The sequence below is a fragment of the Colobus angolensis genome, unplaced genomic scaffold, assembly GCF_000951035.1.
Source record: "Colobus angolensis palliatus isolate OR3802 unplaced genomic scaffold, Cang.pa_1.0 Scaffold143, whole genome shotgun sequence".
Classification (NCBI taxonomy): Eukaryota; Metazoa; Chordata; class Mammalia; order Primates; family Cercopithecidae; genus Colobus; species Colobus angolensis.
In genome coordinates, this window is record NW_012114522.1 from 3,510,235 (window position 1) to 3,535,789 (window position 25,555).

Sequence of the window (25,555 nt, forward strand, 5' to 3'; positions counted from 1 at the left end):
TGGTTGCCCCTAGACAGGAGAGCTGAGTGAGTGGGAGAAGGGCCTAAGGGAGACTTATTTTCACTGTTAGCTTTTTTGTGCCCTTTGCATTTTATACTTATTTCTTAACCAAAGGTTGCACAGCTTGGGTTATGACCATAAGCTCTAGAGTCAGCTGTTCGAGTTCAAACCCTGACTGGGCTGTCTACTCGCTGTGTGACCTTGGACAAGTTACTTTTCCTCTGTGGGTCTCAGAGGTGTCAGATGGATGTAACAATGGCGCCTATTTCATAAGTTGTTGAGGATGAACTGAGTCAATTCAAGGGAAAGAATGAGGACAGAACCTGGCACAAAATAAATACAGTCAAATTAGCTATTATAATGACGGCGTGTATAGTTGAACCCAGGGTCTGGAATTGGAGCCCGTATGCTTCTTGGCCCAATGGGGGAAGATGACTTGGCCACAAAACAGCCACAACCAGGCAATAAAGGGCACAGGGAGGGGGCCTTAGCCTGGGACTTCAGGGAACCTGCCCAGGGGAAGTGATGCTGCTGGGTCTTACAGAATGATGGGAAAACTTGGCACCGTTTCAGGCAGCACTGCTTAGATCTGCAAAACTCTTGACGTCTCACGATACCCAGTGTAGGGCGGGGCTGGAGAAATGGAAACTCACGTCACCACTGGAAATGGATATGAGAGCAAACCATTTGCAAAGTCATTTGCCAATATCCAGCTATTCCAAGGCCTGCAGCCCCTCTGTTCCCCTTCTAGGTAAATAGCTGGGAAGCCTTCAGCTGTGCACAAAGAGCCATGCAGCAACAGAGCTGACCTTCGAACAACACGGGGTTGGGGGAGCCAACCCCCTGCACAGTGAAAACCCACATATAACTTTTGACTCCCCAAAAACTTAACTAGTAGCCTCCTCTTGACTGGACTTCCAAAAACATGAACAGTTGATAAACACACATTTTGTATGTGATATGTATTATATACTGTATTCTAATACATTAAGCTAGAGGAAAGAAAACATCATTAAGAAAATCATAAGGAAGAGGAAATATATTTTCTGTTCATTAAGTGGAAGGGGATCACTATCATCTTTATCCTCGTTGTCTTCATGTTGAGTAGGCTGAGGAGGAGGAAGAGGAGGGGTTGGTCTTGCTGTCTCAGGGCGGCAGAGGTGAAAGAATATCATGTATAAGTGAACCTCACAGCTCAGCTCGTGTTGTGCAAGGGTCAACGGTATTCTAAAATCCAAGAGGCTCTGAAAGCCTAAAGATTTTTTCTTAACTTATTTGGCAGTGAAACCCAACCTAAATTGATGTGAAACCATTGATAGCCTTTATCTATCCCTGTAGCGTGAAGTTTCATATGTTATGTACGGAAATAGAAATGCGTTTGCATGTTGTCCCAGAAGCCCTCGGGGGTGACCTGGGCACTATATTACTGTACAGCCCAAACCATCCTGTCTCCTGAAATCCTGGGCCCAGCTCCTGGGATTTGGGTGATGACAGTGGAGCTGGTGTGTGTTCAGGGAATTCCAGGTCGTTGAAGGAGTAGAGGGGAGGCGGGGAAACGCGGCAGTAGGCACTGGGTCCTGACAGTCCTTGGACACTTACTGAGGATGTGGGGCACAGCACTTGTTTCATCCCTGGGGCTCAGAGGTGTCTGCTGAATCAGTGAGGGGCCTTCAGTCCACTGTGAGTCCTGGAAGGCAGAGCTGTGGCCTCCTCTGACTTGTCTCTTGGAACGGCCACTTGGGTAGTGGGTGAACATGGCTCAGGAGAGGCAAGGGAAGGTGGGGACAGATAGGAGGCAGAAGCCATTTACTGGGCAAAGACCATAGCCATGGGGATGGCAAAGGGACTGAGTAGCCAGAGAGGTGGTCATCAAAGCCTACCGCTGTTGTCTGAAGGTCTGGGTTCTCCCAAATTCATAGATTGAAATTAAGCCTTAAGGTGATGTGTTAGGAGGTGGGGCCTTTGGGAGGTGGTCAGTCATGAAAGTTGAGCCCTCGTCAATGGGATTCGTGCCTTTATAAAGGGGCCCCACGGTGAGAGGATGGCCATCTATGAACTACGAAGAAGCCCTCCCCAGACACCGAAGCTTCCACACCTCGATCTTGGACTTCCCAGCCTCTAGAACTGTGGGATGTAAATGGCTGTTGTTATAGGCCCCCCCGAGTCTGTAGTATTCTGTGGGAGCAGTCCCAAATGACTAAGTCCATGGCCCATCCTCCACCCCCTGAGGCCACACCGCTGGGAAGGGTATCAGAGGCAGGGTTGGGGTCTTAGAGGTCCAGGTTCTCTTGTCCAGGCTCCCCAGAGGCAGGCCCCGAGGTGTGGACTAGAGTATAAATGGTTTATCAAGGAAGTGTGCCCAGGGGAGTTCCAGGGACGAGTAGGAGGGGCTCAAGCACAGAGGAGTCAGGGAAGGAGGGGACCGAAACCATGTCCCCTCCACGGCTTTGGACTCAGCCCCTTAGGGACACAGACGTGGCTGGGGATGGGTCACAAAGTAACCAGGGTGACTGCCAGCCTGACCTCTGGGCTCTCCAGAGTTCTGGGGACCACAGTCTCAGCCTGAGCAGCTTTCTCCAAGGAGGGTCCTGGAAGCCTGGGGCCTGCCTCTGATTCTGTCCTGGGAGCAGGGCCCCTCCCTGGTGTTCTGGAGCCCTTCATACTAGCTTGTGAGGTTGATTGCTTAATTTTCAGTTTGGAGAAGCCAGCGGACATCTTGCTGGTAGTTTGAAATTGGCCAGGGCAGGGGTATTTACACCACGGAAGCTGGCAGGGGCTGCCTTCCAGAGCCTCCCTCCCTCCAGGTGCAGGGAAACACGGAGCTGCACACTCTGGTGGCTTTCACACCTTCCCCTCCGCAGGCGGCTCCTCCCCTTGCTCAGTTATACTGTCCTTGGACTTGCAAGCGGATGCAAGAGGAACCATCTCCGTCACCCAGAATCTCCCCAGTAACCCCAACCCCAAAAGTGGGCTCCCGGAAGGGGCAGATGGCAGTGTCCCAGGGCTGTGGAAGCCACTGATAAACATCCTCCAATAAACAGGATCAGGGATCTGCAAAGTTTTTACTATTTAGCTTTCTTTTTTTTTTTTTTTTGAGACAGAGTCTTGCTCTGTTGTCCAGGCTGGAGTGCAGTGGTGCGATCTTGGCTCACTGCAACCTCTGCCTCCTGGGTTCAAGTGATTCTCCTACCTCAGCCTCGAAAGCTGGGATTACAGGTGCCTATCACCATGCCTGGCTAATTTTTGTTGTTTTTAGTAGAGGCGGGATTTCACCATGTTGGCCAGGCTGGTCTGGAACTCCTGACCTCGGGTGATCCACCCGCCTTGGCCTCCCAAAGTGCTAGGACTACAGGCGTGAGCCACCATGCCTGGCCGGATCTGCAAAGCTATTGAAAGGGAGGCGTGGATCGGATTAGAAAGTTGGCCTGATTCTGCTAAATGAACATGTCAACATGTTCCCCCTCGTGCACTGAGGAGGCGTGCGCTCTCCTCTGAGGATCTGAGGCTTCCTTCACGGAGACTCTGAAAACCAGTTCTCCCAGCACTCTGGAGTTGGGGAGTCACATAGGGAAGGCATTTCTCTCTTCCTGGACCTCTCGGTCCCCTTTGGCTTCTTGCTGATACCAGCTAGTCAGGTGGATCAGAGAAGACATGGACGCTGGAGCTGGATGTCTGGTGCAGGCTGTGTGGCTTCAGGCAACTTGCTTTGCCTCTCTGGGCCTCAGCTTCCTCCTGGAAAATCATGATGCTCATACCTAGGGTTTCGTGGGGATCGGACAGGACGGTGCAGGTGCAGGTGTGAGCACCATCCCATCAAGGACATAGTCCTGGCTGCTTTCAGTGATCTTGGTGCTGGGGAAAATGTGGCTGATTCTTACGGAAGAGGCAATGGATTCATGTGTCCACTTCTTTTATTTTTTTGAGACAGAGTCTCGCTCTGTCACCCAGGCTGGAGTGCAGTGGTCAGATCTCAGCTCACTGCAAGCTCCGCCTCCCGGGTTCACGCCATTCTCCTGCCTCAGCCTCCTGAGTTGCTGGGACTACAGGCGCCCGCCACCTCGCCCGGCTAGTTTTTTTGTATTTTTTAGTAGAGACGGGGTTTCACTGTGTTAGCCAGGATGGTCTTGATCTCCTGACCTTGTGATCCGCCCGTCTCGGCCTCCCAAAGTGCTGGGGTTACAGGCTTGAGCCACCATGCCCGGCCCATGTGTCGACTTCTTAAATGGGAATTCAAAGCCCCAAGATTGATCATGGCCCACATATGAGGTGGGGACTAGTGAGGCTTCAGGTGGTGTCTTAAGATTATAAAACTGGAGCATTCAGTTGGGCGTAGACTCTGCTGATGCTCTGTGTGACCTCGGGCAAGGTATGTGACCTCTCTGGGCCTCCTGTTCAGTAAAAGCAGGTCGTCTTCCAATAGGCCTCCTTCCCAGACTCTGTCGGATGCTGTGGGCATCCAGCTGGCCCCCATTCCACACGTGCCTTCTCGGGGGCTGGCCTGCACTCTCACATCCTTTCTTCGTGGCTGTGACTGGGCATTTGTTTCTCCTCTGCCAGCAAACTACTTTGGAACAAGAATTGATGACCATGGTGTTAGCACACAATAAAGCTTCAAGGAGCTGCTGAAACACTGTGAGACGGGTCATAAATTTGGCTTTTCATCCCTGTCGGAGCTTTCTTATGACAGACAACAAGAAGTGCCAGGGAGCAGCGCGGTAGATGTTGCTTAACCTAGCAGCAGGCGAGACTGCGGGGGTCTCGTGCTGTTTGTCACCACCGCCTCTCTGAGGTCATTCTCAATCCATACTGTTGACACTCACTGGGATACCCGGCTACCTGTTTTGGGTTTCCTTTACCATGTTTTGATTTCTTTAATGGTTTTTATTTTTCAACATCTTAAAGAACACAAGTGAATGAAGGTTTTGGTCTTCGTTACTGTCTTCCTACCAGGTGCGAGGGCCTGAGAGCCACTGTTAGTTGATTATTGATTATCTGATTAGAACCATACATTTACTTTTTAAGGACATGTGAAAAATAAGCCTAGAAATGAAACCGCAAGTGTGGTGTTGAAGTTAGAAAAGGCAGCGTCACGGTCAGGAATTAAGGCTGCTTCTTCTCTGTCACATGGTACACTGCAGGGGTACCATGCAGCTACAGCCCATGGGCAAAACGTGGCCCACTGCCTGTCTTTGTAAATAAAGTTTGATTGGAACACAGTCATGCCCATGTATCTACCCATTGTCTGTGGATGCCTTTGTACGACAATGGCAGAGTTGCAGAGTTGCCCAAGAGGACATACGTTCCACGAAGCCTAAAATATTGGCTATCTGGCCCTTTGCAGAAAGAATTTGCTGGCCCTTGGTCTAGAGGAAAGTTTGTGGCACAAGGTTAAATCACCTTTAGCGAAAGACCGTGCAGGACCAGGAGTAAGGCAGACCCGGGTTCAAAACCCACTCTGCCACTTCCTGAGTGTGACTTCAAGCTGCTTGCCTTTTCCTCTCAGGGTTCTGTTTCTGTCTCTGTCAAATGCAGCCAGATACTGCCCAATTTGCATGGCTGTTTTTGGAGACTGAGACACTCAGCAAGGGGTCCAGCCCCTGGGGGACGGTATCCCAATATCACTGTTGGCATTTGCAGTGTCAGTGATGTCTGGCTTATTCATCAGGCCCTCTTGAGTGTGCCCCAAACGAGTCAACCCTCCAGGCCCGTGAAACTTCTGCTGCCCTGATATGATGGGATTTCTGAACCACAAAATTGGAGGAGGCCCTGGCCCCTGATAGTAGAGTCACAGGTGACTCTGTGCAATTGGTCTCTTCCTTGTCTCCTGCTCTTCTAAAAAGAACCGTCTGAGCTTCCAGACTGTGCTGTTATCCAGGCCTAAAGGCTGGTGGGCCAGGACAGAGTCACTAGAAATCAGCTTCCATCAACTTGGCTGGACCGTGGAAACTTCAGGCCTGCCCTGCCTTGGCTTCTTGTGATGAGCAGGTCTTGTGGAGTTGCTCTAAGCACTGTCCATCCAGGCCGGGTTTAGAGGATCCAAACACAGCCATGTTGATGGGAACCTGGAGGCAAATGGAGGGCATGAGACCCTCCTCTCCTGACACCTTTCTGGCCTTCTTTTTGGATACCCACCAAACAGTCTTGATCTTAAAACTTTGTGCAAAGCAATAGGATGAACTTGCAGGACATGCGTAAAGAGGAAGGTATGGATTGTGACGTGCGACTCTTGGGGGTGCTCCTCCTACAGTGCTGGGTGGCCCTCCTCAGAGGCACAGGTGTGGGCACAGTGTGTTCTTTCAAATCCTGGCACCCCAGCTGTTCTGCTATCTAGCTCGTTCCCTCATTGGCAAACAGAGATAACAGATCAACTGAGATGGCAAGTTATCCAGGAGGGAGAGCCTCTTTCCCAGAGTCCTGCCTGTGCCAGGCAGCTGTGCAGACCTGATACCCACAGCCATCCACCTCTAGACCTCATGTGTGTTAGAGAATGTCCCTCTGGTTTCAGCCTCTCAGACTGGGGGTTCAGACACTGCTGCTAAAACTTCCTAAAGCCAAGGCCTCTCCCGCCCTCCAGGGGCTCTGTCTGTTAGATGTGTAAACAGATCCATCACTGAGCATATTGATGAGTCCTGGCCTAGGGGCAAGCATGGCCGAAAATGAGGTGTCTGGAAAAGGCTCCCAGGGGAAGGAGCCACTGAGGAGGGCAAGAAGAAGGCTTGGCCAGGAAGATGGGGTAGGGCTCATTCCTGGCAGGGCCAGCCTATGTGAAGCCCAGAGGCCCAATGAGGAGCCTGCCCATCCTTTGGCCTTGCTGGAGCCCAGGGTGTGAAATGGGAGCTGAGAGTGGGATGTTAGTGGCAGTGTCCTCCTGGGAAGGGCCCCCACGTGGGAGCCTCTGGCCTCGTGGCAAATGGCAGGACTGGGATGTTAGTGGCAGTGTCCTCCTGGGAAGGGCCCCCACGTGGGAGCCTCTGGCCTCGTGGCAAATGGCAGGACTAAGGAGGTGGTGGTTGAGTTAGCTGGAAGGCATTGTCCTGCCAGGATTTCCCAGGTCCTCATTTGAGCATTGAGATGCTGAACGTTAAACTGTCCCTCATTCTCCAGCTTAGTTCTTTTATTCATCCAACAAACATTGAGTACCTACTGTGTGCCAGACACCGTTCTAGGCACTGGACATACAGTGGGGTCCCCAGCTCATCCTGGCTTCCCAGCCCAGTGGGTGTGGAGCAGTGACCAGGAGGACCTCGAGTGTCACCCTTGCCCGCTTGGTACACATGGGCACATGGCATTGCCAGGTCAGATATTCTCTTCTTGGGGTTCACCAGCACCCCCCTTGGATGCGTCCTCCATGGTACGTGCTTCCACCTCAGTCTCAGGCCAATGGAAGAAATTTTCAAAATTAGCTTAGCTTTTGGAATTGGCTCCTCCTCATTTTGGTGCTCAAGGACTCTCCAGTGGGACAGCTGCCTCCTTGAGCTCTGTGTGCAAAACTTGGGGAGCAAGACTTGCTTGAGCCAGTGTTGGGCGTGGCCCAAGCTGTTGGGCCTGCAGAGCCCCACCTGCCCCTGTGGCTCAGGGCTTGGTGTCTGGAGTGGGCGGAGGCAGCTGAACTTGGTTTCTCCAAGGCCCCGTCCAGCCCATGTTTCCCAGGCTGCTGTCCCAGCTCTGCTGCTCCCGAGTCTACTCTACCGCCCTCTGATCCTGACACTGAGTGTGTTTCTGAACACTGCAGGGGGTGCGGAATAAAGTGGGCATACTGTAGCTTCAGGAGATGATGCTTGTGTCTGAAATACAAGGACCACAATTGCCATGCAGGTGTAAATGTCTCCAGTGATTACACACTTCCCTCCACCGAAGGACTGGCTACACCCAGTCTGGGGTTCTGTCCCTCCTGGTCAGTCTGTTCTGTCCTGAAGCCAGGAACACAGGAGGGCAGGTTTCTTGCATCCCTAGTCTTACCCTGGAGCCAGCACACAGTAGGCTGCAGGAAGTGCTTGTGGAGCAAACACAGGCAGCAACAGAAGAATCCCCACCACTGGGATTTTCAGCAGCTGACCATGGAAGGGAGCTGGATTGCAAGGCCATCTCCGCCCGCCTCCCTCTCACTGCCCAGTTGGCTAGGGTGATGAGTATGGATGAGGAGGGCGGCAGGCTGTGGCTGCTGTCTCATCCAAGTAGCCACTTCCTGACACCCCAAGACTGGGCAGAGGGACTGAGTTGGTCCCAGGGCAGAGCCTGCTGGGAAGGAAGGCTGTTAGCCGCCGCCTTGCAGGTGCCATAGCAATGCCAGGCAGCCTACCTGCTCCTTGGATTAGATGGGGGATCAGAGCCGTGAGGAAAGCAGGCTGTCCCCAGGAAAAGGCTCATTCCACCCCTGCCCCGGCCCGGTACTGATGGACCTGGAGCCATAGAGTGCCTCTCCCCGCAACACATATGCACATGCACGCACGTGTGCATGCACATGTATTCACACACACATACCACACAATACATACACCACACACACACCACACACACTCACATACACACACACACACACACAAACACACACACACACACATGGCCAAGCGTTGATTCTGGGCCCTGCTGTATGAACACCGATTTGCCTGAACAGGTTCTCCCTGTCTTCTAGCACCTGGGAGGATTCCAAAGTGCCCTGGCTGCCCTTCGGTGATGGGGACAGCAGGGGCCTGCATTTTTGTGGGTTCCTGCACGTGATGAAGGGGGAATTGCAACTGCCCAGGCAGCCTGTGCAAAAAGGCAGTGGGTTTCAAGTGTGCTCATAAACCAAAAGCCTCAGGTTCACACGTCATGGGGGAGGCTGAGGGGAACATGCAGCCTCTGAGCTGCACTCTCGGGCTGATTCTGAGCTCGTGCTGGTGGGGACACCCCCGGGCTTCCAGGAGCACTGGATGTCCCTGGATCCTCACATGACTCATGAGGAGGGGTTGCCATGTTCTTGCACTTCAGGTGTGGACTCTACAGTGAGGTGATTTGGATCAGAGAGGCTGTGCGGGTACCCAGAACACACAGCAGGCAAGGTGCACAGCTGGGCTTGGCTAGCAGTTGGACTCTTAATGATGCTCACACTGGACGTGTCCGAGTGCCTGCCCCTGGGCGTGCACAGCCTTGTGGGAGGGGCTGACAGGTGGACAGGGAATTATAGGCTGGGGGGACAGGGAGCTATGCTGGTTGTTGTAGGGACACCACCGAGAAGGCCCCCTGACTCTCATGCCCCAGCACTGCCACTTCCTGTCATCCTCACGGCAACCCTCTATGCATAGGAATAGGAGTAAGCGCTCTGTAAAGACCCCTCTGGCTGCCAGGCACATGCTAAGCTCTCTGCCCACACCACTCAGGCATTCTTCATGATGGCCTAAAAGTAGAGAATCTTGTGTCCCCATTTTACAGAGTAGGAAAGTGAGTCCTAAAGAGGCTGCCTGCTCTCCTGTGGCCACGCAGCTGGACAGCGGCAGCATCAGGATTTGAACCCAGAAACTCTGGCTTTACGGTCTTAGCCTTGGTTCACTCTCACCTCCAAGAAATAGACTCTGAGCAGTGAAGTGACGTGTCCCAGGTCTCGTGGGGGCTGAGGGATCTGGGAAGGGTGATCTGCCCCCACCCCTGCATCTCCCACACGACCCCATCCCTGAACCCTTGCACACACGGTCCCTCTGCCTTAATGCCCTTCCCCTCACTGTGTCAAACCCCAGCAGCTGTTCAGCAGCCACACCAGAGCCCCCTCTGGAGGAGACATGTGCTGGTCTCCCGCGTCAATGTCGTCCACACTGCCTGGCGAGGTCTGGCTCTATGGCCTCCCTGTGTATCCACAGGTTTCCCCAGCTCTGCAATCCCTTTAGGGCAGGCTCAGGTCAGTCATGCTATGGTCACCCCTCAGTGTCCCGACATGGGTCAGCAGTGTCCCGTGGCTTGAATGGAGGATCACAAAGGGTCCTCTCTCTGCAGAGGGGTCCCAGGTCATAACTGCTGACTTAGCACCAGCTATAAGATTTAAAGGCCACTCTGTTTTCATCTGGAGGAACCGTCAGCTCACGCAGGATGGCAGGTGGTTTTCCAGGGCTCCCCAGTGGGGTCTCCATTTCATCTTTTGATGAGGGTGATGACGGGACAGTGGCCCTGAAAGCACATGGCTTTAGAGTGCTTAGGAGCCTGGCAACCTGTTGCTGTGACTTCCTCTCCAGAGCTGGAGCTCCAGGGGCTGAGGTTTTCCCCTCCCTGGGCAGCCCCTTTCTCCTAATCTGGCTTTCCCTGTGAGGAAGAGCCTCCTGGCCTTAAGCCACATCCTCAGCAGCTTCTGCCCTGGCCCTTCCTCCAGCTGGGAACCCTGGCAGAATGCATGGGCAGGAGGAGGTGCCTTGGCCCCAGGACAGCCAGGAGGGCAGTGAATGGACAAAGTCAGTCTGTGCAGGAGGGAACCACCTGAATCAAAACACACTCTCAAAATATTTGATTCTAACTTAAAACACATAAGGGCACTCGTTTCCATGGCCCTACTGCATGATCTGGCCTGACCTGCTTTTCTGGCCTCTGCTCATACCACTCCCTCCCTGATCTTTCAGTTCCTCAAACACACCGAGCTGGTTCCTACCCTCCAGCTCCCTCCCCCTGACTCCTCCTCACCCTGAGGTCCGGTCCTCCTCAGCTTATCAAAAAAAGATTCCCCTATTTTCTCTGTTCCAACCCTTTGTTCATTTCCTCCAAAATACTGTATTACAGTTAAAGATTATTTTTTGGATCTGTTTACCTGTTTGGGCTTCACCTCCCCATTGGTTTATAAGATCTTTAAGGGCAGGGTGTATGTGTGTTTCTTACTTCCCAGAATATCCCCAATGGGGGCTGGGTGTGGTGGCTGATGCCTGTAATCCCAGCACTTTGGGAGGCTGAGGTGGATGGATCACTTGAGGTCAGGGGTTCTAGACCAGCCTAGCCAATGTGATGAAACCTCGTCTCTACTAAAAACACAAAAATTAGTCGGACGTGGTGGTGTGCACCTAGTCCCAGCTACTTGGGAGGCTGAGGCAGGAGAATTGCTTGGACCAGGGAGGTAGAGGTTGCAGTGAGCTGAGATTGTGCCACTGCACTCCAGCCTGGGCAACAGAGTGAGACTCCATCTCAAAACAAACAAACAAACAAAAACAAGAAAACCCCTAAAGTATCCCCAGTGGGTAGCACAGGACCTGACACACAGTAGGGCTGTGTGAATATTTGTTGAAGGAATGAAACAGTGCCTGGGTGAGTGTATTGCAGCCCCTTCCAGGTAGGGCACAGCCAACTGAGAGCCAGCCTGACAGACGTGAGTGCTGTGACCCTGGGATGCGATGACAACCCCTTCTCACTGGGGCGTACCCTGGATTAGGGGTGGTGCATGTAGAGTATATAGCATGCTGCTGGCGCTTAGCAGGTGCTCTGTGAAGGCTAGTTGTTGTTACTTAAAAACTCTAGTCACGTAGGCCTGACATATATTGAGGTCTTACTGTGTTACTGTTATGGACTGAATTATGTCCCCTGCCAAATTCACACGTTGAAGTTCTAACCCCCAGCATCTCAGAATGTGACTGTATTTTGAGACAGGACTTTCACAGAGGTACCTAAGGTTAAATTGGGTCATTAAGGTGGGCCCTGATCCAATATGACTGTGTCCTTATAAGAAGAGGAGATCAGGACAGAGACACACACAGCAGGACAAAGAAGACTGTGTCTTCCTTGGGTGAAGACTCAAGGAGAAGACAGCCACCTGCAAACCATGAGAGAGGCCTCAGAAGAAACCAACCTGCTGAAAACTTGATCTTGGACTTCCAGCTCCAGAACTGTGAGGAAATAGATTTCTTTTGTTTAAGTGGCACAGTCTGGGGCACTTTGTTATGGTAGCCCTAGAAATGAATAGTTGCCGAATGTAATTCTTCAGTCTCTCTCTAGCAGCAAAATATTTCCTCCACATAAAAAAAATGAAGATGCTGAGACTCAGAGAGGTGAACTCATTTGCCAGGGTCACAGGGCTTGTTGGCGGGCGTTGGCACTGATATTTGAACCCTGATCCAGTAGCGTTCCTCCAGAGACGGTGCAGGCCATGCCGTCTGCCTTGGTTTCAAGCAAGTGGCAGCCAAGCCCAGAGGCACTTGTCTCCATTTCAGTGCCCTGCTATTGGCTGGTTAGAAAGTCAATATTTTCTGGAGCCTCATCAACCTCCCAAGTCTGGGGTCTCAATTCCCCCTTTTGGTGTGCGCCTCTGAAGAGTGGTTGAGTATTTGTAAGAAACAAAGGTTTGACTACTCAAGACTCTGGTTTTTTTTTTTTCTAAAAAAGTTGCACCAATGTGCCATCCGGCTGCAGCGTCTCAGGGGCATGACTCGGTTTTTGCAACAGGGAGTAGCTCTTCTTGAAACATTATGGGATTTCTTTCCCAAATTGACTTCACTGAAATTCTGCTCAGCCATGCAAAGCATTTGGTTATCGGGAGTAGAGTAAGATGACAACCCTATTACTGAAGGTATGCAGACCTGGGCTGTTCACAAAGCCCGTTTTACATCCTGTTTCATTCTGTGCTTAGGGTAACTGTGAAGTGGGTGGGCAGGAACGGTGTCGGCCCCCCAGGGAGGCTGGCCTCTGAGTGCCAGTGCAGGTGGCCCCCCCCTCAGCAGTCCTATGCCACGCGCCCTCTCCTCTTCATTCTCAGCCCCCTCGCGTCTGGAGGCACCTCGCTGGTTTATCGTCCCATGGTCCATCTGTCCGTGAACTTTCCAGCCAGGTCTGTGGGCTTCGTTTTCACGGCCGCCGTTTTGGCTGCCAGCAGAGGGCCTGGTGCAAAGCGGGTGACACTGAGTATCTAGAGCTGTACTTCCGGGTAATCCACAAACACTTATCAAACACTTAGGTGTCACTTGGGGTGTTCTGAATTGCAAAAATGAGGACAAATCCTCACTCCATCTGGGGCTTGCAGATTCAGCAAGAGTGGAAGAACCAGCTTTTTAAAATGGTAGCCTGGGAATCCCAAAAGTAGAAAGCACAGGCTTGTCTTTGGCAGGTCAGGCCAGCTGCTGACTCCCGCGGCCTTCAGGGCCCGGCCAGTGTGACCATGATTGAATATACAGCCATGACCCCTTTGTGACGTTGGTGCCTGGGTCCAGGTGGGAGCATCTGATTGGCCCCCACTGGTCATGTGCTAACCAGGAAGTGGTGTGTGATAGACTGAGCCTAGGTCTTATACCTACATGTGTTTTGGGGGGAACAGAGAGAAAGGTGTGGCCCCTCCACTTCTGTGGAGCACACCTAGTGAGGGGACACCCCAAATAGGAAGGAGGGTGCACATAAAGCACCTCTTTCTCCACGAAGCCCTCCTCAGGCACATCGAGAAGAACCAGTTCCCCAGGCTCTTGGCCACTGCCCTTCTGAGGCCTGCCTGGTGGGTGGCCTCGGAGGAGGCTTGCTAAGCAGCTGATGGGACATCATCTACCACATCCCGTCAGTAACATCCAACAAGTATTGAGTGAGCACCTATGTGTGCCAGCACCGACCTGGGCCCTGGCATGTCCCAGCCGTCATTCCATGTCAAATACTTATCTGTGCCGTCATTGTTGAGGTCTGGTTTCCAACCCCATGGCTCCATTGTCTCATGTTTAACCAGTCCTCTTATTGGGCATCAACTTTTCCATTTTTGTTCTGCGGGTGGTTGTTGAGTTAGTTGGAGGGCCAAACCCATCATTTCCTGGATGACAGTTTGTGTCCCCACAGATAGAGCTTAACCAACTGTGGTTCCCTTTCCAGACCTAAGCAGGTGGGAACCAGAGGGGAGCATACAGAAAGGGTGAAGGGGTGCCTCTGGGCTCCCAAGGCAGGGCCATGGCTCGGGGAGCTGCCTCCGGAGCCATGCAAAGGGTGTGGCAGACACTTTGCAGAAAAAGTACATCTGTCCCTGGGACGAGAGACCACACATGGAGCCCCAAGTCCCTGGACTTGTGAGACCCTGGCTGCCTGCTGTTGATAGAATGGGGCAGGTGTCGGGGATGCTTTTGATTCATGTACGGTGAATGATCTTATTCTACCTTTATCACTGATGGCACATTCTGATGGAAGGAGACATTGGCAGTGGGACTGGGCAAGAAACAAGTCATTTGTCATGGCTGTGTGCCAGCCTCCTGTCATTGCACAGCCTGTCCTTGGGAAGTCTTGCTCACCTGTCTTGTGGAGTAGTTGTGTGTGTGTGTGTATGTGTGTGTGTGAGACAGACATGTACACATATGCACACACACAGAAGTGTCTGAACCTCTGAGAATATAGTTCTCTAGAGGATGCAGAAATATTGGGGATTCCAGACTGTAGTGGGTTTAAATGTGTCCCTCTCTCAGGAATAATGTCCACTCGGAACCTCAGAATGTGACCTTATTTGGAAATAGGGTTCTTGTGTATGTCACTAGTTATAAGATGAGGTCATATTGGATTAGAGTGGGCCTTAAGTCCAATGACTGGTGTCCTTCTAAGGAGAGGATACACAGAGACACAGGGAGAAGAAGGCCGTGTGATGACAGAGGCAGAGATTGGGGTGATTTATCTACACACCAGAAGCCAGGAGGGAGTCAGGGAACGGCTCATCCTTTAGAGCTTCCAGAACGAGCCAGGCCTGCCCACGCCGTGATGTCACACTCCTGGCCTCCAGAACCAGGAGAGAATAAAGTTTGATTGTTTTCCAGCTGTCTGTGTGTAGTAATGTATTACAGCAGCCAGAGGACACTGATACACAGACCTATCCCAGGCCCTCACTTTCAGTCCCCGATACTCCTCTTCTGCACAATGAGGTGTGGGCTCAGAGCAAGTTCGATTTTCTGCGAAGGGCCTGATAGTAGATATTTTAGACTTTGCAGGCTGTGTAAATCTCTGTTGCATATTTTTCTCTTCTTTTCTTTTTTTGTTTTAGACAGAGTCTCACTCTGTGGCCTAGGAGTGCAGTGGCAGTGGCACCATCTCAGCTCACTGCAACCGCCACCTCCCAGGTTCAAGCGATTCTCCTGCCTTAGCCTCCCGAGTAGCTGGGATTACAGGCACATGCCACCACACTCGGCTAATTTTTGTGTGTGTGGTTTTAGTAGAGATGGGGTTTCCCCATGTTGGCCAGGCTGGTCTGGAACTCCCTACCTCAGGTGATCTGCCCGCCTCAGCCTCCCAAAGTGCTGGGATCTGTTGCATATTTTTCTTTCTTTGTTTTGTTGTCGTTTGTTTGTTGTTTGTTTCACAACCCTTTGGAAATGCAGAAAACGTTCTTAGCTCTTGGGCTGGATGTCATTGATTTTACCCTTAAGGAGCCCTCACCGCATACGAAGCTGAGCCAGCACAGTTTCCTCCCCTGTCAGTGGGAATAATGATGGTTTCCCTGAGGGAGGACCCGGGGGAAGCACTGGGCTGCTGTCTGCCTCCTGTCTCTGTGCCCAGGCCTGCTGTCTGCTTCACACTTTACTCCCCAGAACCAGGCACGACACTTAGTACAGGGCAGGCCGAGCTCGGGGGAGATTTGCTTGAAGAATGAGGAACATTTCTGGAAGACTGTCTGACCACCCAGCAGGCGGGGGCAGGTCTTCCTCTGAGACCCAAGTCCTCTGTGCTTCCCTCCATCCTAGCAGTGACTTCCATGACACGCCATTGTCCCTTTGGGAGCACAGGACTCTGGCTGAGTCATCTCTGAAGTGAGGTGAACCCAGCCCAGGGACTGATGGCCGGGGGGGGAGCGGCTCGGCCTATGTGGGGGGTGCCCAGGCCCAGGGGCGATTTGACCCCACCCTACCCTAGCGTAGCCAGAATTCTGGGGCTTAGCTTCACCTGGGAGATGCATGAGTTTAGAGAAGAGGAGAATGATTTTTCAGCACGCTGGTTGGTGACAGGAGCGTGGAGTTGGAGCTAGACCCAGACTTGAATTCCAGCTGTGCTGCGTAGCAGCAGCTGTGTGGCCCTTGATGAGTGTCTTAACCTTGCTGGGCTTTAGCTTCCTCTCCAGGAGGGGATAGCAAGTCCTGCCTGTCCGGGCTGTCCTGAGGATGGGGTGACCAGAGCATGAGCAGCCAGGCGCCCAGGGGCACCTGGGCAACAGCCCTGTGGGTGGGTGGCTCTGAATGGTTGAGCCCCACGTTTTTGTCAAGACCACTCTCCGTCCAGAGCAGTTCGTGTCCACTTGCCCACATCCTTCCTGTCCCAGCACCGTCCGGAGGTTGCTGTGATCACCCCGCTTTACAGATGAGGAAGCAGATGCCCAAAGAAGCAAGTGACTTCCCAAGGCGGCAAGGCAAGGTGAGGGGCAGAATGAGGACCCCAACCCGCTTCTCTCCACCACCTCGTTCCCTTTCCAGAGCCCCTTGCCCGCTGCAGGCATTGTCCCAGCGGTGGAGGGTCAGGCCACATCTGCCAGAGCTAAGGGGAGCCTCCGTCATCTCAAATCATTGGGTCAAATGACAGAAATCTGCTGGGATGCTGCCGTTTGAGGCTTGGTGACTTCGCTGAGCCTTTCCTGCTGGCTGCTCTGGGTGTCTGGAATGAGCTGTGAACGAGGGCTGTCCTCTGAGCGACCATGCCCCCATGCAGCCGAGGTTCCCCTCCGCCCAGCCCAGTGTGGGTTCTGAGAAAGCCTGCCTGCCCTCACTGAAGGCACCTCTGACTCACTGCTGCAAGGCTGTGGCCATGGACTGGGGTCCCCAGGGGGCGCCTGAAAGCCTCAGCAGGAGAACATGTTTATCCAGAAGCCTGGGCAACGCCCAGAGGGACCTGGCATGGGTGTGCCAGGCAGACTGGGCCTGGAAACATGCCCCGTGGTGTTGTCTTTGGGATCCTGGGAACTGGAGGCTTGTTCTCAGTGTGAAGGGCAGGGGCTGGCTACCACCCAGCAGGGGCAAACTTAGGTCATGAAGAGGGAGGCAGGACCCCCAGAAAAGGTGGTTCTTCTCATTGGAATATTCCCAAGGCCTGGGTAGCAGACAGTGGAACGAGGGTAATGGTCACGTCCTTAATTCATGTAACCCCGAGGTGGGTCCCTGTGAAAATCCCGTAGACAGGGCCTGGTGATGGCTATGCTTGTTTTCTCAGAAGCAGCATTACCACCCGGACCCTTCCTTTTTCTCTTAGTCCCTGCCGCTCTGTGGGGTCTGCAAGGGGGTCTGGTAAATGGCATCCCCCTCCCCGCCCTGGAGCTGGACCCATGGAGCATAAGGGGCAGCAAACAGAGACACGGAACCTCACTGCCACTGCCCAGCTGCCAGTGCTGCAGGACCTGGCTTAAGTGCAGGGGCCCGGTGGGCTTCCCCAGTGCTGGACCCCAGCAGGCAGGCGTGGAGGGAGCAGGGGAGCGTGGAGCAGAGTACAGTGTCCCCTGGCTGTTCTCCCCCAGGAGGAGGGGAGAGGCGGGGCTGGACTCTTTCCCATCTCCCTCCCCAGTACTCCAGAGTCAGCCACTCTCCATCCAATGGAGGTGGGGAGAGAGGCCAGGAGCCTTCCCCTGGGGCACACACAGGGGGCCCAGCAGGCTTGGAAGAAGTGTCTCCCTCCTCCCCTAGCCCTGCCAGATGGTCCCAGCCCTCCTGCAGGGTTCCCGAAGTGGAAGGATCTGGACTCAGAGCCCAGTGCTGCTGCTTGGCGTCTGTGGTCTCGGGCTAGAGGGCATGTTGGCAGCTCATGCCTGGCCAGCGCATCAGGGTGGCTGCAGCAGAGGATGGGGGAAGGGGGCAGGGACAAGAGGAGCCTGCAGGCCACTGGGTGCAGCCAGGAATCCTGCTTCACCCCGGGGGCCACAGCTGCTTTCTGTTGGGAAAGCTCCCGCTTGGAGGGATGCGGTGGGCAGTGCTGGAGACCCTGGTGGCGAGTGCTGAGCTGGGGCAGAGGTGAGGATCAGGAGGAGCTGGGAGGGACATCCGCAGGTTGTGCTGAAACGCCTCTGAGCGTTTTCATGGGATGGTGGAAAGAGGCTTTGAGTCAGACCTGGGTTTGAATCCTGGCTCTTACTCTCGGTGGTGGTGTGACTTTATGTGACCTTTCTGAACCTCAGTTTTCTCTGTTGTAAAATGGGGAAAATCGCCCATCGTGGGGGTGGTTGTGTGCACCTAAGGAAGCCACCCCAGGGGCTGGGCACACGGGTAGCCGATTGTCATATCCTTGTCACAGAAGATGAGGGAGGGAGGAGCGTTGAGCTGACTCCCGCTTTCCGGTTAGGCTGGTGGGCGAAGGTGGTGGAGGAGTAGGTTGCTTTTGGAAAATGGCGGGCTTAGTCTTAGACATGTTGTGTTTAAATTGCTGGTGAGAAATTCAAATAGAAAGACCCAGGGTGACAGCAGGGACTGCTAGGAACTTGGGATAAAAAATTGGTACTGGGGTCCTGGTCACTGATCCTGTGGATAAAGGAGCTGGGGTGCTCTGTTTGGGCCCAGCTGGCAGAATTGGACCAGTTGAGGGAAACCCCTAGGAGGAAAATTTAGAAGAAGAATGCTTTCACCATCACAGCTATCTTAATAGCTGTGTACTGTGGTAGTGAGCTCCCCATCGTAGGAGGTATGTTAGTCTTGGCTGGAGGACTACTTGGAAGTCTGTTGTAGAAGGGTTCAGACACCAGAGAGGGTTGGACTGGATGACCTTCAGTTCCCTTCCTGGGTGACCACAGCTCTTCAAAGCCCCTCACTGCTGCCGGCTTCTGCAGGATTCAGGCTTGAATGTCAGAAGTCTGCTGGAATGCTGCCGATTGAGGCACGGTGACTTGGCCAAGCCTTTCCTGGTGGCTGCTCCGGTGTCTGGAATGAGCTGTGGGTGAGGGCCGTCCTCTGAGTGACCGTGTCCGCCTCACAGCTGAGGTTCCCCTCGGCCTGGATCAGCGTGGGTTCTGAGAAAGCCTGCTTACCCTGACTGGAGGCACCTGGAGGTGGTTTTCAAAGTGTCACTGTCACGGTGATCCAGACATGCTTGAGCCCCAGGCTGGGAAAGCTTTTTTTTTCATTGCTTTGAAAAAGCAGAAATAGTGAAGCAAGCATAAATTTGCCTTTGAAATAAGAGGCTGAACGTCTGCCAAATGCAAATGGGTTGAAACGGCCGGCGGTCTGACCTTGGGATGTGCCATTGGTAGTTTCAGAGGGGCTCTGAGCCCCCAGGCCAGCTGTAATGGTGGACGCGCTGTAACGGTGGACACGCTGTAACGGTGGACACGCTGTAATGGTGGACACGCCAGTGCTGGCCGGTTTGATCCTTTTGAAAGCCCCCCTGATATTCACCTCCAAGAGAGAAGGCCCTGGCAGGTCCTCCAGCATGTGGAAGAGGCGCACGCACTGTGAGGCAGCAGCTCTGTGGGAGGACGGGGCCTTTTGTCCACTGTCCTGGCATTCCATGGCCCTGTGCCCCCAGGTATCTGCACTTGTTCCTGACGCCATCCCTTCCTGTCGTGTGAGCAAGACGCTCTCCTGTGGACCCTGGGTACCTATGGTCACTGGGAGGTCTCCCTGAGTTCATGGAGAAAGGGGAGCAGGCTGTTCAGGAAAACTAAGCACATGTGGTGAGCATCCACCGGTGAGCATCCACAGGCGGCCGGGGACAGAGGGCTTTTCATCCGGGCTTTCAGATGAGGTCTCTGAAGCTCAGAGGGGTTAGGCAATTGGCCTGAGGTTGCACAGCCAGGAAGGAGTGATGGCCTACTGATTCCCATTAGGCTCTCCCACCCCCTGTTCGTCCCTCCACCCAGCTCAGGGCCTTGTGGGTGCATTAGGAGCCCCTCCCTTCCCCCTTGCTTCTCTGAGCCTCAGTTTCCCCATCCATATACCAGGAGGAACCTCCTGCCCATCTCATAGGGCTTGATGACATGGTGAAATGAGATCCAGATACTGGCTGTCTATGTAAACTATAAAGTGCTGTCCTGAGTGACTAGTTGATGTTGGGGCCTGAAGCTATCCTTGAGGCTAAAAGAGACTGCTGCTTGCCTGGTGCTCCTCCTGCCAGCCTCCTGCTTTCTGCCTGACTTCCCTCATCCCAGCGACGAACCCTGGAGCTGCCTGCAAATGGGAAAGCTCTTTTGTTAGTTTCCACGGAATGCCCACTGTGCCCATGATCAGAGAGTTTGCGAGCCTAGCTCCGGTCAGTGGAACTGGTTCTTTTCGTACGTGTAGGAAGTAATGCAGGGTGCTGCCAGATAAATCCACTGCCTGCCTGGCCTCCGAGGAACTTAGCAGCTCATGCCAGTTCTAGCTCCAGCCGGTTCTAGCTCCAGCCAGGAGGAGGAAAAAGGCATACTAGGCCGTAGTTTGTTTCTTTCAATGTTTGTTTACCTGTACACATACACACACACAAACACACACACACACACACACACTTGCACAGACACACACACAGGCAAAACTTGTATTACTGTCCTGTGCATAATTCTCTAGATTTGGGCCACATAGATCTGGTTTTGGCCATTGACTGGCAACATGGCAGTGGCCAGCTGCAGAGCCACCAGGGAGCAGCCTAATTCTGATGAGTATAACAAAGACGCTGATGGGAAGGAGAGACATGGGTGAGCAGGGACTGTGGGGGATCATGATGGTTGGGAGGGTCCCCGTCGTGGAGCTGGCCAGCCCTGAGTGGGAGCCCCAGCACAGTCTCCTGCTAGCTGTGGCCTCTGGCCAGTCTCCACTTCTCAGAGTCTCACTGACCCCAGCTGCCACCACCAGGATTGTTGAGGTGTCCAAGAATGAAAATGGGGGTCATCCCTGGCCCTCAGGGGATATGCGAGCTTTCCCCTCATCAGGAATGGAACAGGTGTGTGCTGCTGTGCAGGCTGAGAGGCGGCAGGAAGTTCTCTGCTGGCAGGGTCGGGTCTTGCTCTGATAACTGCACCAGGACAAACATCGCCAGCCTCTGGGATGCGCACCCACCAGCATCTGCCTGGCAGATTTAACTACTGGCTGAGATGGGCTGTGTTGGGCTCACTAAGTGTGCTCCATAAGTGACGAAATTGGGCAGGTTCTCACCTCTGGAGGCTCTGACCCCGAGTAGCTTTGACCCTGAGTATCTGAAGGAACAGGCAGTTCAGCCTCTGCTTATGGGCTGTGTGTGCACACATGCATGAGTGTGGAAGTGTGTCAGTGTGTATCGTGTGAATGTGCATGCAGGTAAGTGGGCATGCATGGGTGTAAGCACATGGCAATGTGTGTGCAAGTACATGACTGTGTGTTAGTGTGTACGAACAACTGTGTGTGCACATGTATGTCCGAGCACATTGGCATGTGTGTGAATGTGAGTGTGAGAGTGTGTTCTTGCATGACTGTGCATGTTCACTCTGTTTAGTCTTGGGGGAAATAGCAGGCAATCTATAAGAAAATGACTGCGTAAGTTTCATGGGTGGAGGCTTATGATACTGTTAGAGTCTGTCTTAGTCTGTTGGTGCTGCCATAACAAAGATACCATAGACTGGGTGGTTTATAAACAACAGAAACATTTCTAATAGTTCTACAGCTAGGAAGTCCAAGATGAAGGTGCCAGCAGGTTCAGTGTCTGTTGAAGGCCCTCTTCCTGGTTCACAGGTGGCGACTTCCTGCTGTGTCCTCACGTGGGGGAAGGGGCAAGAGAGCTCTCATGGGCCCTTCTTCTAAGGGCACTAATCGCATTCATGGGGGCTCCACCCTCATGACCTCATCACCTCCCAAAGGCCCCACCTCCTAACACCATCATCTTGGGGTTAGGGTTTCCACATATGAATTTGAGGGGATGCAGCCATTCCATCTGTGACCATCCTCAATCAGCCTTCTTTGCAGCCTCCTTTGCAGGGCTGCAAAGGAGGGTGCTGCCAGATTCATAAGAGAAAACACATTGTAACATCCATGGCACACAAACACTAGGTTGGGAGCCATTTTGAAACAGCACTCAGATCGGGGTTCAAACCCCAACTGTGCCCTTCAGGAGCTGTGTGACTTGGGCATTCCTTCATTTCTTATTCAAGCACACAGCTGGCATCTACGTGCCTGCTGTGTGTTGGGGAGATAGAAACAGAGGGGTGAGCCCCTGTGATATTAGGCAGGCAGCTTTCCCTTCCAGGGCCTCATTTTTGTCACTGGTGAAATGAGGGCAGGATCTCCTCCACTGGGGTTACTTTGAGGGGTCAGTAAGGTGAACAATTATAGTCTCTTGCACAGCCCCTGAACATTGTTTAGAAGTCAGTGCTCTGTTCCATCCCTTCACCTTCCTCTTCCCTGGTTTTGACTGGCAAATAGTCATCACCTTCTGAAGTCATTAAGAGAATGTCTTTTTAAACTATTATGATGCCATCAAAACTGACTTTTGATCCAGTGTCTTTTAAATAAGCTGACCATTCAGTGAGGATTTGCCAGGCTCCTGTGTGATCCATCCTTTTGGGGCCAGGGCCTGTGGGGGCCAGAGCTGGACATCCTGGAACTAGCTCTGAGGAGCTCATGTTCAGGTGGGACACAGTCTTCTGGAATCACAGTTCTAAGCACTTTCCAATTATTAACTCATTTAATTGTTAATTATTGCCATTTCCTAGATGATGCACCGGGGATGTTAAGTAACCAAGGAACATGGCAGGGCCACTGGGATAGGGGGCTATTAGAAAAGTCAGGGTGGAGTACAGACACAAATTAGAGAACTTAAGAGGCAGCAACAAGAGTATGGGCAGTTTAGGGAGAAATGGAATTAGCGTGGAGCAGGGGCTTACTAGGGAGGAATGATGGGAGGAGGCACCTCCTTCCTGCTGCTCCTGCTGCGTGCCAGCCTGGGCTGGGAGTGTCACGCCATCAGCACCAGTATTTACTCCAGCCCTGTGAGGCTGGCAGCAGGGTCCTCCTAGCGGGGCTGAAAGGTGCAGTGGTGAGGAGGAGGATAGTGGGGGCTGGAGTCCTGGCCCCACCACTTCCTGGCTGTGTGACCATGGGCACATTACTTACTCTCTCTGGCCCTCCATTTATTCATCATTAAAATGGGATTAGGGGCCAGGTACTGGTGGCTCACACCTGTAATCCAAGCACTTTGGGAAGCTGAGGTGGGTAGGTCACTTGAGCTCAGGAGTTCAAGACCAGCCTGGGGAACATGGCGAAACTCCATCTCTACAAAAAATACAAAAATTAGCCAGGCATAGTGGCATGTGCCTGTAGTCCCAGCTACTTGGAGGGGCTGAGGTGGGAGGATTGCTGGAACCTGGGAGGGTCGAGGCTGCAGTGAGCAGAGATCGTACCACTGCACTGCATCCTGGGTGACAGAGTGAGACTCTGTCTCTAAATAAATAATAAGACGGGGGGGAATGGTAGTCCCTACTCCATAGGGCTGTTGTGAGGATCTAGTGAGATCAATGTTCATGAAGGACTTTGGCGCTGAGCACATGTTTCTGAGAAAGAGTGACCTGGCCAGGCTCACTGAGGTAGTAAGTGGCAGAGCTGGGCTTCTCCATGTCTCCACTGTGATATTAGGCAGGTGTACGTAGTTGCTTCACATCCAACCACACCCCCTCACACACCTGCAGACCAGCCAGCGTGGCATACCACACACATTTCTGCTGTACCTTTCCCCACACAGTACCTACCACTTGGCATGCCTCTCTGCCCATCTCCATCTTTTTGATACTCTGCTTTCCACCTAAATCCAAACTGAAATCCCAGACCTCACTAGCTGATAGGTGCACAGGGCCACTGCTCTGCTACTGCTGGAGCTGCTTCTAGTGCATGCCCCAGTTACTCACTCAGGGCTGCTACCCCCCGGTCAGGGGTCGAGAGTCCCCTTTGTCCATGATGGGTGACGAGGGCATACCCGGAACGGAGGGCTAATTAAATCACAGGCTGAGGTTTGTAGAACACGGGATGCTTCATTAGGCTCTGTGTGAATGAGCGTGCCCAGCCTGCTCCCAGTACCCCAGCAGACTCGAGCCTGGTGTAATCACAGCTCACACTCAGCTTCATCAGCTCGCTGAGGCCGCGGGGACGGCTCCCACCTTTGGGCTCTAAAGAGAGTGGGCTTGAGACCTGGGAGCCTGCTTCTGAGCAGGGGTGTCTGCCCTGAGCCAGCTTGCCGAGTGGTGTGGAACTGGAGCCCCCTCTGCTTAAGTAAAGGCCTCTGAGGGACACATGTCATGCAGATGGTGACACCAGACTGGCTCGCTTTAAACTCTACTTGCTGAGAGCAGATTTTCCCGAACCCTGAAAGCAGGGAAGGCCTCAGTTGGAGGCGAAAATGGAACTTTCATCCACCAGATGTTAGATAAAAGATAGGAAGGGTGTTCCAGGCAGAGGGGAAAGTCTGGGCAGAGGCTTGGAGGATAAAAGAGGACTGTGTGTTTGGGGAGCAGGGTGTGTTCCCTGGGGCCAGAGACCTGAGTTCTCCTCTTGGCTCTATCCCCAGCTCCACCCATGACTTGGGGTGAGCCCTGAACCCCGACCAACCTCAGTGTCCCCAGGGCTGGGATATGGGGGATGGCAGCCTCTGGTCTGTGATCACAGGGAGTCTCGGCTGTGGTGCTTCTGTGCCTCCCTCTTACTACTCTCTGGCCAGTGACGGTGGCACTTTACTCTCCTGCAGTGAGACCTGTCCCCAGTGTCTGCCTCCTCCAGTCCTCTTCCTCACAGGCTGGCTGCTCTGGGCACATCTCAGGGCAGCCCCAGAAGGTGGGCTGAGCTGTTATTTGGGGCGTGGGGCTCTTGGTCCCTCCGTTCCACGCTGGTGGGCCTGGGGCCTGGCATCACTGGCCTGTCTTCCAGGAAATTCACTGACACCATCCTGAATGGGTCTTGTTTTCTCTCTGGCCTGGGAGTCAGCTGCACTCTCACAGGTCCTAGGCCAAGGTGACCTTGTTTCGTTTTTGCCTTTCTCCTTTGCTTTATGGTATATTTTTAAGCATAAAATGTATTTATTTTTAAAACAAAAGTTCACTATAAAATGATGCCTTGATTACCTTCCTGCAATATAGCAATTATTTGGTCATATAGTTCCTGTTCTCTGTATTTTGTGTCATAAAATGGACCCAATGGGTGCTGCACAATGCTGGGTGCCACAGGGAACACACACTGCTATTTTCTCCCGGATTTTAAAAATTTTAATTCCAGTATGGTCCTTTTATATGTGCTTTCACTCTAGCTGTTTGCCTACATCTCCACAGTTTTAATTGTCTGGGGTGGTGAATAAAATGCAACACTTGGCATCTTTTAATGTTTAAAAAAATCAACAAGTATTTTATTTAAAATAAAAGGTGAATATTTGTAATCCCAAAAAAAGCCACAGGATCCTTGAGAGGCCCTCAAGACAGTGACACTCCTGACCAGCTCCAGTCCCCTGTCCACTCCCCAGGCTCTGTTCTCTCTACCCACTGCCTCTGCATCCTCCACCCTTGGAGTTTCTCAGGGTGGCCCGCAGATCACCTATGGCTCAAGTGCTCAGGGGCTTGTTTAAAATTCAGATTCCCAGGCCCCGCGCAGGCTTGCAGGAGCCAGGGTCAAGAAATCCAAATACTAATCAAGCACGCTGTAATTGTCCTGCAGCTGAGGTCTGAAACCACTCGCCTGCTCTGGATTACCTGTGCTCCGGGGTGGCCTCAGTTTACACCATCCTACCT

At 52.9% G+C, this 25,555-nt stretch overlaps 1 protein-coding gene across 3 annotated transcripts in view; it reads left to right on the forward strand.

Annotated features, from left to right (window-relative positions):
- The window catches only part of PPP2R2C (protein phosphatase 2, regulatory subunit B, gamma), a 251,874-nt gene that overhangs the window by 135,053 nt on the left and 91,266 nt on the right, over positions 1 to 25,555 (forward strand). Inside the window, exons 1-2 of one of the 3 annotated variants that reach the window (XM_011935419.1) lie at positions 13,230 to 13,420; positions 20,391 to 20,518. The exons of the other annotated variants lie outside the window; for them this stretch is intronic. Coding sequence (XP_011790809.1) covers positions 20,479 to 20,518 — 40 coding nt within the window. The 5' untranslated portion in view covers positions 13,230 to 13,420; positions 20,391 to 20,478. Of the gene's footprint in view, positions 1 to 13,229; positions 13,421 to 20,390; positions 20,519 to 25,555 lie in introns of those variants that run through there. 3 annotated transcript variants of the gene reach the window in all.